Raw genomic sequence first — 12,332 nt, 5'->3', positions numbered from 1 at the left:
TTGTGCAGCAGGTATACATTTGTGTACATAAAGGATATTTTCTGTATCAAATCTGTTCCAAATTTATTCAGAAAATGTTTAAAATAAAATGACTTAAAATCATTATGCTGTCACCTGTTTTAGGTCATTTATTAAAGCTTGATAAGATATTCATGAATGCAAAATAGATATGTGGTTACAAAGATTGTATAAACTCTATATGAAGGGATACTGTTAATGGTCAAATTACACAATGTGTCAGGGTAAAAAGTGTACCTAGACTGAAATATACTGCACGCACTGCTGTGAGAACTAGAGAATTTATGGAATAAATTCAATCTGTAATTTATTCATTTATTTTGTTTTACCCTTTTAGTTCTTTATTGATGTAATATTATTTGTACGGTACCTTGAGCCTTACTGTTGTTGGATTGGTAAACCTGTATAAATTTAATTTTGTAAATAAAATAAAATAAAAAATTAATAAATATCTGCTGATGATGATAGAAAGCTCTGGAATGACTACTTAATAGACTGCTTTCTCCTGCTTGGTTAAGAAAGAACTCAACACACTTGTTTAAGAGGGTATATTTATTTTTCAAGACGCTGTACAATAATTACACAATTTCATGTATATAATGTGTCTAATCAAGCAATAAAATAAAATCCTGAAAAAACTTACGGTACCAGTCAAACATTTGGTCGCACTTCCTCATTGAATGGGAAAGTGTGTCCAAATATTTGATTGGTACTGTAAATGCATTTGTTTTGATTAAAACTCTTTCTCTTATAAAACAGGCATGCAAAAACACTCATAAACATACACTAAAATAACAGCCAATAAATTCAACAGCTGATATCACATTTTTCTGACAAGTGAACACGTCTTGAGTAGACGTCGTGCAAACTTAAGGTCATATCCCATAGAAGAACAGAGTGTTGGAAGTTTATTGCAGCCTGTTGGTGTTACACTGTATGGTGGTGAAAATAGTCAAAAAGATAGTGTTCATTTGCTGCATAGTGAGTTTACTATGCATACATACTCCAGTAAATGATGTTAAAGAGCAGGTAAGCCAGGGGAAATATGACTCTGGAGTAGGAGTCGATCATATAACTGTTGCTCATTATGAAGCTAAGGTTTTCTTTTAAAGGGTGCTTGCGGCGTAGCCTGGTGCCCTCTGTGGGTGCAGAGTTAGTAGAATTTCGTGACTGGGTGTTCCTCTCTGTATTTGGTGTACTAGGATCCTCTGGAAAAGAAGTCAGGTCAATGTCATTGTCATGGAAACAGCCATCAAACGCCATAGCCTGGGTGGCATTGAAGGTGGGGATCTGTAGCGGCAGAGGGAGGAGACGAGAAGATGTTAGGCAGCAAGCACCAGATGGAAGGAAATCATTTTCTGTGGGTCAAATGTGTCAGATGAGATTTAAGAAGAAATTAAAAGCTACAAAAAAAACACTGAAAATAAATGACCTTTGCATTCTTGAGCCTCTTCATTTCCTCCACTGTGGTGAAATAGTTAACTGCAGCGTACTCAATGACAGACAGGAAGACAAACAGGAAGCTTGCCCACAAGTAGATATCTACAGCTTTGACGTATGACACCTGAGGCATAGAGGCTGAGACACCAGTGATAATGGTGGACATTGTCAGGACAGTGGTGATGCCTGGTCAAAGAGAAGCACAACACAACATCAATATTAAAAAATGTTGCTTAACAAAGAACATAACACTATAATAGTTGAAACAACTCTTAATCCTTCTAATTTCAAAAAGCTTAAATACAACCATAAAACTAGGTGCAGTAATTATAAATTGTACCAGTTTATGTCAAATTACAAATTTAAAGTATGTTTCAATGGCCATGTTGACATGTGATCTCAGTACCCAGAGAGACACGTGCAGGTACGGCCCTCCTGTCTATCCAAAAGGACACCCAGGACAGCATCACCATCAGCATTGTAGGAAAGTACGTCTGAAGCATGAAGAAGAAGATATGCCTCCTGAGAATGAAATTTATGTAGAGTCGATTGTACCAACCTGGAATAGAGATGAACAGACAGAAAGTGGAGGCAGAGCAAGCAGGTTATAATAACAGGGAGTGATAGCAGAAAACAACACAATCTCACTGGGAAATAAAAACACTTTAGATTGTCACAGTTGTGAGTCGAAGAAAATATAGGGTAAACCTCCACTGTAGGGGGAACTCAGAACTTAGTTGAGTAACTATTTTCTGGGGAAAATCTGTCCACAGCTGAAGTGATATAACAACCTCAGAGAGGTACTGTAGGTGCCCACAGGAGTATTTCTCATTGATTGGCAAATCTCTCTGGCCCCTATTTTGTCTATGATAGTACAAACAAGTAGGATTTTGAAAGTGTCTTATTGTCTTATTTTAGTTTCTCATAAAAATGTTTAAAAAAAATAATATTTACAAAAAATTAAATCTAGTAAATAAACTGAAATATAATTTATTTGAATTTTATGTACTTTATTATTTTATAATATAGAATACAGTGACAAACAGTCTGTCCCAGCTTTGTTTTGAACTCACTTTTTTTCAATTATTCAATGGAAAAGTTCAGGATTCTTAAACCTATATCATCTATATGATATCACCACATACATACTGATCCACTGCATGTTGAGGTAAAGTGTTGAACTTTTCGCTCAACACTCACCAGTACCTATAGAAATGTACAGGTCCTTTGTTGCACATGAATCTGAGATAGCATTAAAAGGGACATATCATGCTTTTTTTTCAAATCATGAATGCTTTATTCCTCTACTTCATTCTCATGATGATGTCAGATTGTTTATTCAGGCACACAAACAGCAATCCATAGCCTTTGTTGCTAAGTTTCTTCCATGGGTTGTTGGTGTTGTCCACTTGCATATTTTGGATAGGATTCGGGTTGTTTGATATATATGAGAAGTTTCCACTTTGAAGAATGAGAAAAAATAAGTGAATTCCTACTGCTGCTGTTTGTTTACATAGCCTCTGGAGCCGCCAGATGTCTGCTGTCTGCTGAGGGGCAGCATCTGAGAACTGGCCAATCACAAGAGAGTGGGCTCATCAGGAGGGGGGTCATAAAGAGACATGTTCTTAAATGGCCGATTTCAGATGAATCCCTGACATATATCTGCATATGAATGCAGAAGGACAAGAGACAAGATTTTGGGATTGAAAGTTTACTGGTTTCTGTTCCAGTGATTTCTACAGGAACATGCTTTGGTTACATGCAGCTAAACAGGACGAAATGTTGTGTAGACCTAAACAGCTACAAAAGCAATATGATGGTTGTTAACTGAGTGTAAACTTGCTACTTTTAAAACAATCTGATTGTAGACAACATTTCTCAACTCCAACTCTCAATTCTTGCGTCTCAAGTTGCTAATTGAATGATAAACAATAACCAATGCATGGAAGAGGAAGTCTCAGTCTGTATATCCATGATCTGGATATCTTCTGGCTAAACTGGAACCTCCAAAATATTAGTCGTTAATCCCAGTGGCAACATCGTTTCAGACACCGGCTAAACTGAGGGGTTGCATAAGGAGCCATTGGAAATAAGAAGCTTTTGAATTGTGAATAATACAAAGATATAATAATAAAGGCCCCGAGTATAAATATAGACCTGGAAATATGCATGATACATCCCCTTTAACTAGTCATCAGCACAATCACAGTATTTCTAGCAGGTGTCACTGTGAGGGAAACATAATACTATATATAGGTATAAGAATCTCAAACTTTGCCCTTCAGAAATGCTGTAGTTTATTTATTGTTATTATTATTATTATTTATTTTTAAGTGTTTAGATAAAAGCAGGAGCTCTCTGGTTGTTCTCAAAGCGGGTACAGCTCAGAGGGCCCCAAGTTTCCATCCTCACATACCAGTACTGCTGTAGAAGGCGAGCCCAAAGGAAGGCTGAAAGTCTTCAATAAAAAACTGAGAGAGCACAATCTCATCAGTCCTTAATGAATCGTTCCCGTTCTTCCAGTAGAGCATGAGGTCATTCTCATTGTAAGCATCTTTAAAGAGAGGAAAAAAGAGGGGGAGCAGGGTGACACCTCTCTTAGAAGAGTCAGATGATTTTCTCAGAGGACAGGAAAGAGTGCACAGAAATGGGACTCCTGCTTGTCCTCTGAGATCAGGATCCATGCTTTATTCATGTAATAATATGAGAAATAAATAAAGAGAGGATAGAGAGAGAAGCAGGCCATAAAGACAAAACAATCCCCACACTCTGCACAGGAAGTAATCCAGACTCTGTCAGTTTGATAAAGTATGACCAACTTCAAGTTCAGAGCAGAATATAATGAACAACTAATCCCCAGTAAATCCTGAATCAGGAAGACAGACATGTATAATGGACAGAGATTGACCTGATTTAGGATTATGACTTATTTACTCATATGGTAATGCGTTGAAGTATAGCGTGCATTTCTGTGCCTTTAAATTACAAATCAGTGTATCAAAGACTGCCTAATGTTTTTTCAGGAAAACATGTCTAGCAAGGACATGATGTAAATTATGATCTGCCACAAGCAACAATTTCCAAAATGTAGTTTGGTACTCACAGCTCTCCAGTTCCAGAGAGCAATTCTGTGTGTCCAGAGGGAAACTACTGAAGTCCATCGAGCAAAGTGCTGTCACAGTGATCCTAAAAAACAGCATATAGTTAAAGAAACACCCACATAAATCAAGCAATCATCCAGCAACTATGTTCAATGTAAATGTTATTTGCTTTAATGGTTTATTTTCAGAGCAAGGCTGTAAAGATTAACCACAGTCAACAAGCAATTAAAATGTCAAGTAGGGTATAAAACAAAACTACTGGACTGCTTTTTCACAGTTAAAATGTTGGTGGTGACAAGAACAGAAGTTGTGCATTCACTAAATGCTTCTGTATAGAATCTGAATCTCCTGTGGCTACAGCAAGCTTTGCTAGCTGATGATGCCATATTGTTGACATCTGTGACTGAAATGGATATGATGAATGTAGTCTGAAAGCTTATGTGCCACCTTCATTTATTGTATTCCTGCAGTGATCTCAGGATCTGCTCGTTAAATCCTACTGTTGTCCTATTGTCCAATATCCTATTGTTTTATAACTTGACTGATGATTAATATATATATATATAAATAATATATTCTAATAATAATAATATTACTTCATGATTCATTGAACTAGATTTGTATGCACACTTGAAAGAAAAAAATAACACAAATATATAAAAGAATTTTTATGCAATAAACACACAGTTGCTAATTTCAATACACTCAAGAGTCAGCCTTACATGATCTGGTATGACCAGTAGCAAATGTCAGCAAATTTTGTCCAGATGATGTTTAACTATCATTATTGAGTAAATATACTGACTTTACATCACTTTACATCACTTTATGTAATGGTTTCTATTTTGATGAAAACTTTTTTTTTACCTCACACTGTAGAGGATATTGCCGTCAGGATAAACCCTTAGCATAATGTTTTCCATGGTTGTGTCATGGATAAAGGAGCGCTTAGAGTGGACGAAGAACACGTCAGGGACCCAAATTTTCTTCACTAGACGTGCATCGAAGGTGCGACTCTTGTTACTGCTTGACGGGAAGGCCAGGCGATCATCCTGCCAGTAATGCCTCAAGTACAAAGTCATGGTGAAGTCCTGAAAAACAACACACATACCAGAAATAAACAGCAATGTTGAAGCCCATAAAGAAAATGAGACAGTGCATAATGGCATGAATAGTAATCCTAGAGGTACGTACCATGTTTACTTCACTTATGCTGTCAATGCTCTCTACCTGGACATCAATGCCGACAGGAAGAGCTGCACCTGCAAAAAGGACAAACGTTGTAATGAATCAGCTTTAAGCAACAGTTGGATTGCATCCTCTATGAATCATCTGTCTCTACATCTGCCAGAGATTATGTGTAAATCCCACTGCTGAGCTATTAATTAAGACATAAGCCACATTTTAGAGACAACAGAGATAAAAGGTTAGATTAAAGTACTGACCCTGGCATCGTGCTGGTTCTTAAGCATGACTCATTAATTCAGCATTTTGCCCGTATTGCCTTTCCATAGCTACAACATCACAGGTCATGACATTCTCATGAAGGCTGCTGTTCACTGAAGAAGCACAGACAACTAAATTCTTGGAAGGGTTTTGGAATCTCAAACTTAGAAAATCTCAATGGATCTCTGAACTTTGAGATCCATTTGATGTCTTTGAGATCCTCAACAGAGTTATAAAATACTTGGCTGAGCACTCTGAAAAATACAAGACAGAGAAAACAACACAAAATGTATGTTTTAAGAAGATAATGGGTGACATATCTGTTGAAAACTACAACCAGATCTCCTGATGAGACCATTTGATCTCCAACATTTGTGGAAATAGAAACATTAGAACACAACAAATCCTTTTAAATTTGAACTGTTTCAGACAGGCAACAGATCCAAAGCTGATTTTATAGTATTTGTAAAATCTGGCCAGAGGGAATAACTCTGGCTCACTTTCAACAGCCTACATCCCAGCATGCACTGAACAGGGAAACACCACAGAGGTTAGAAGTCCACCATAGAGGTTAATGTTGTGTGCCTATCTTAATACTTAATCAGATAGGGCATTTGAATTCAATCATCATGTGGAGCTTATGCTTTTACTTGCTTTATTATCCAAACAACAATTCAACTACATGCCTCCTAGCTAAATCTTTCTGTTCTCCCCTGCCCCTTCCTGTCTACTAGACATGTGACCTATCTAAAACCCATACATGGCATTTCTTCTTTTCTTGAAAATAAACTTTTACATTTTTACTTTCTATATTAGCTGTTTTTCATAGCTTAACAACCACCTTACAATTTGTGTCTTTTCAACAATCGACAACTATTTCACATCCACACAATATATACATTTCACTTCAATGCAAAATCACAAAGTCTTTCAGGTGCCCTCTTAACTCTCTGAGGTCTCTATTGGCATTTCTGACATTTGAGGGGCCTGTTTATGTGTGCATCCATGCAAAGTACACTGCCCTTGGCTTCCAGTGTTTCCTCCTGTTTCCTTAGGCCTGTCGGTCTCATGTCTTTTCACATGTGCAGTGTTCCTCTAATAGTGTACTCCAGTTGGAGATTTGAACTTGATTTCCTGTTTTACTCACAGCTTTGTGTGGTACTGAGTTGAAAAATGTTGCCTTTCCTTTTTGCTCTGCAACTCTATCACGTACCTCCAGTACTGTATGTATGATTCACAGATGTCTGGTACCTGAGCCCATTTTGATGTTGTCCTCATGAATTTGAATAAGTCAGATTTGAACTATGGTCCATTGTCTGGTTTGCAGATGACAGGTAATCCATGTTTGCTGAGGGCTGGACTCAAGACTTTTGATGAATTTGTCTGCAGTTGTAGAGGTCAGAACATCATACTAATAATAGCGACTGTTGAAATCTACAGAATGGAATTATTGGTTGGCACTGGTCCTAGTAGATCTATGGCAACACTCTGCCCGGGAACCGGTCGGGGTGTGGTTCTCAGTGGTTCTGGTGGGTTGGGTCTGGCTATAATTTGACATCCATGACATGCATTACAATATTCCTCAGATGCTTTATTCATGCCAGGCTATCAATACTTGGTTCTGAGGTGTTGTTTGGTTCCCACTATTCCCAAGTGTTCTGAAGTTTTATGGCCGCAGTTTGAGGACCCATCACTTTATGTGTGCACATGGTTTAGATCTGTATATAACTTCCGATGGCTTATGGTCTATGACAAGATCAAACTTCCTACCTTACACAAAGTAGACTAAGGTAACAGCTCTGGCTAGCTCATCCTAAAAGCTTGGAAAGCTCATTTCTTTTCTGGTCTGAGGTTAAATGGTGTGTCTTTCTGGGTCAGACTTCATAGCCACGCTGACGTTTTTGCAAACTGTGACATGAATCTACTACCATAATTGACAAGATCCTTGCTTCTCACATCTGTAGCATTCACTGGTTCAGATACCTTTCTGTGACAGAAGACCATGTTGAACTGGTGCTAGGGCTGTGATAGTATGGACTTTTTCATACTGCGGTTAAAATGCAATGTATCCCCTAACTTTGGTGGTTTAGACTTTACACTCTAAAAGATAAAAAACAACCCAAAAACGTTGATAAAAATGATTTAAAAGTTCTAAATCAGCTACACCTTCTTTCTTTCAAATGTCTGACATCCTCATCACCATTGTTGTGTGTACATCTTAATATTTAATTGCTGCATTCAGAATTGAATCATGACAAGGAGCATCTGCTTTTACTTGCTTTATTGTCCAAACAACTAGAAATGTGACGTATTTAACCCAATACATGACAGTTATGAAAGATGATTGGAAATGGAAATTTTAGTGCACATGATCTGGTGTAACGGGAACTGCTAGGTTGGATCAGCTGGACTCTTTCGAGTGCAGTCAGGTTAAAGTTACAGTTACGGTTAGGATCAAGTTTAGGGATAGGGTTACAAATCTCATCAGTTTCACAAATCTTCCTCTGGCTTCAGTCTCAACTTTGTGTAAAGCCTTACACATACTGTAAAAATATGTAAATTCTGCATACAAACCAGAACATGCTATAAAAACAACAACCGGGTGACATAATGCTATGTATAGCAGAGTTGACTTTTTCACAACTACCAGCAAAGACGCTCAGCCTGGATTGCAAGTACAGTTTATGCAAGTGCATAAACTGAAATGTTAACTTTAGAAATTGAAATGCTATAATCTTAATGTTATGTTACAAAATACCATATTTTACTATTCAGGTTTATTATAGTTAACAAAAACTAAGACTAAAACTAAAATTAGCAATGAAAAAAGAATTTAGTTAACTGAAAGTAAAATAAAAACTACAATTTAAAAAAAAACGAAAACTAAATAAAAACTACAATGAACAATGTAAAACTAACTAAAACTAACTGAATTGCAGATAAATTCAGCTTCATTTTCGTTGTTGTTTCGTTTTCTCCCTCGATTACTTCCTGTCCTGCAGCAGCCGTGGTCAAAGAATGAAATTAAAAAGGACTTATATATGATATGATAAACCATATGTGGTGACACTCATTCTGTCATCCTTTTCAGCTTCTACAAGTCAAGGCTTTCTCTTAATACCTGAAAAACTAAGACTAAGACTAAAGCTAAATAAAAACTAAACTGGAACTAGTCAATTCCTCAAAATAAAAACTAAACTAAAACTACTAAATCACTCGTTGAACTAACTAAAACTAAACTGAAATAAAAAAGCAAACTGAAAATTAAATAAAAATAAAAACTAGAGACAATTTCAAAACTATAATAACCTTGGTACTATTACATAAATATTTCATACTGTATAGTATGGTCCTTATGTCATCGTGAAGAAGCAGAATGCTGGAAACGTATGATACGCACTATAAACATCCCGTTCTCTCGGTACCATTATCTAATGAATGTAAGCACTCAAAACCATCAGTCTACGATTACAATAGAGTAGTGAAGTGGGAGGGATTATATCAGGCAGATAGGGCTCTGAAAGTGAAGTTCTGTTCATTTTTTACAGATAATATCAGAACACCTTTCATCTCCTTGTTGGACATAAAACTCTCCAAAAGAAGCCATTAAAAAAAATCTGATGCATTAAATAAAAGGTCAAAAGTACAAGAATGTACATGCAATCTTCAGGAGAGAGGTCAACTACAACTTGCAAGAAGTAAAACAGTACAAGACAGTCTGATCAATTGTTTGCTGAGCCACAGTTACATTCATGATTCAGTAACAGCAGAACAGAATCATGTCATTGACTTTGTTTAGAAATCAGAAATGTCTCTTGTTGTTTCATTGACTAAGAGTCTTCAGAATGTCTAACATTGATGGAGTCAACTCTTCAACTCCACTGACAGTATTATTTCAAACTAAACACGACATTTGAAAAGTAAATTGTATCTTTGACCTATGACTTATCAGCCTATGCTCTTCATACACAATATGTTTCACTTTCTGTAGAGGTTCTTCTGGTATTTTTTGTTATTGGAGCACCAACAAGTTTCCATAGTTGGACTGATGGGATTTTGTGTTTTTAAAAATGAATTGGTTTATTGTGCATATGATTTTTTTGTATATTGTTTTGTTTTGATGTAGAGTTTTTGTACAATTTTATGTTTGAGGTGTTTCTGAGAAACTAGTCATATAATGATTCTTACAGGTTGAAGTCATGACTCCTTTGATGTTTGCAATCAGAAAAGAATGTTATTTTGTGCATCCACTGTGTTCACAATTTACCTCTCAAGAGTGTTAAAACCTTACACAATGCTTTCCAGGTTCAAAATTTATAAATATAAAATGATGAAATGAGTGCAAGTTGATGTCCTCTGAATGGCCTATTTACCCAAATGTTCTTGCACACCACTCACTTTGTATAATAGCAAAAACTAAAACCAAATGTATACAATACAGCACTTGTCACACACAGATTTGCTATATGTATTCCTGTATCAGATACTGCCATTTATATTAAACATTCTACAGATGCAGATTATCACAAAACACATGTAGGTCTCTTAACAGTTTTTTTTTAATATCATGTAACGTCAGGCTTTTTGTTTTATCTTTTTCCCCCCACAGATTTAGATTCACAGTTCAGATTATTCTCTCTGTACTAGTGTCTGTAGTCATTGTCTCACACAGACAGACAATCTAGGTCATTCAGGGTTTTTTTGGGAGGCGTAATACCAAAGACAGCACAGTAACCTACATTAATTTTAGCAAGCTGCCAGGCAAGCACATGGTTATTAAAAAGAAAAAGAAAAAAGAAGACAAATAGACAGATACATAAATAGATAGATCGATGAGGTGTGTGTCTTACCTCCGAAGCCTGGTCGCATTGCAAAGTCATGGTCCTCAATCCGAAGCAGCTGCTCCGATTTGATTAGCAGGGACTTGGTGCTGTCCAGCTTTTTCAACTTAAGATCCACTCGTCTGAGAACCAAAGAGGACAAATAACAGCTGACGCAAAAACTCTTTCTGTCTTGATCATTCTCTTTCTAATACAGACACACAACTGACATCTGGTCGAGAGAATTAGTGATTGTTAACTGGACTTTAACACCCTGATTTAAAGCAAAGGCTTTGGTTTGAACAGGAAATGAGAGTTGTTTTTTTACTTACAGTGTATTGACACTGATCTAATGCACTTGTAACTCCTCAAATTTTGTGGGTGTTCTCTTGTATATGTTTCAGTTCATAAAGAGGCCCACCTCCATAAAAATCCTCATGAAGTGATTATTGTGAACAAAAAATGAGCTGTCATTGTCTCACACAATGGGTTATTTTATGTTATGAAATAATCCATTTTCATTAAGCAACAATCAGTACAGATTACTAAGCATTATGTTTGTTATCCTCATAGTACTGCAAATTCTCCATATCATTTTCCTTGTGCACCTACAGCAGAGAGATTCAGTCTAACACAAATGAAGAATTCAGTAATTACACGGACTGTAGCATCTGAAGCTTGTCTCTGAATGTCACCTCTCACCTCACATGATCCTAACCAATGACCTGCTCTTACCTTGATCCATCATGACATTAATGGAAAGCATCATGATTAATTACGCAACCATATTCGTGAGGACATTGTGAACCACCACAGAGAGAAAAAAAAATCCTCCTTCAATGAAACAAAAAGTAGAGCAGCAGAAGCAGCTCCACAATTACAACAAAGCAAGGGGTCACACTAGAAATCCCACTTTGGCTTACCCTGCATGCTTTTGCTTGGTGTTCTCTCCAAGGTACAGCTCCTTGTGTCTCCTCTTATTTGGGAAGCTGCTGCTGTTGAGCTGGGTGACAGGCCACAGCCAGGCCAAGCACATCAGTCTTAAGGCCAGGAGGGCCACTCTCATGGTGAAGCTGGTGCTGGAAAGACAAGAGGAACACAAACGTTCCTCCCACTGTGTCAGCGTCTCACCCCGGGAATGCCACAGCTGTCCTCGTCCTCTACTGGCACGTCCATACCCCTGCGACACTCATTCTGCCCCGCCGCGCACACACCCAGCAACCTCTGCGTTATCCTGCACTCTCATCTCCTGTGACATGGTGAACATCAGTTAAGATATCCAGTGCTTAGCTCCACTACGCAGGCATTCCCCTGACTGAGTTTGTTTGTCACTGTGCCATCCCTCTGCTTACGTCCCCTGACACAACATGTTGTCCCGCTCACCACTGTCCCCACCCTCTGATTTAAAACCAAATATCAATTTTTTCCTATAATGACAAAGGAATACCATTAATTCCTCCCTAATCTTCTTATGTGTGGTTGGTGAAATCTTTCAGTAACCTACAAA

General features: G+C 37.3%; 1 protein-coding gene across 1 annotated transcript; it reads right to left on the bottom strand.

Annotated features, from left to right (window-relative positions):
* Positions 1-961: 961 nt before the first annotated feature.
* On the bottom strand, positions 962-11,891 carry LOC128371166 (gamma-aminobutyric acid receptor subunit rho-3-like). The gene is made up of 9 exons (XM_053331404.1): positions 11,749-11,891; positions 10,856-10,968; positions 5,754-5,821; positions 5,427-5,650; positions 4,562-4,644; positions 3,875-4,012; positions 1,865-2,017; positions 1,451-1,644; positions 962-1,308 (listed from the first exon to the last, which is right to left on the bottom strand). Exons 1-9 carry the CDS (start codon positions 11,889-11,891, stop codon positions 1,009-1,011), a joined length of 1,416 nt encoding a protein of 471 aa, XP_053187379.1. The 3' UTR covers positions 962-1,008.
* Positions 11,892-12,332: the final 441 nt, after the last annotated feature.

The sequence above is a fragment of the Scomber japonicus genome, chromosome 13, assembly GCF_027409825.1.
Source record: "Scomber japonicus isolate fScoJap1 chromosome 13, fScoJap1.pri, whole genome shotgun sequence".
Lineage (NCBI taxonomy): Eukaryota > Metazoa > Chordata > Actinopteri > Scombriformes > Scombridae > Scomber > Scomber japonicus.
This window is presented reverse-complemented; position numbering and strand designations above follow the sequence as displayed.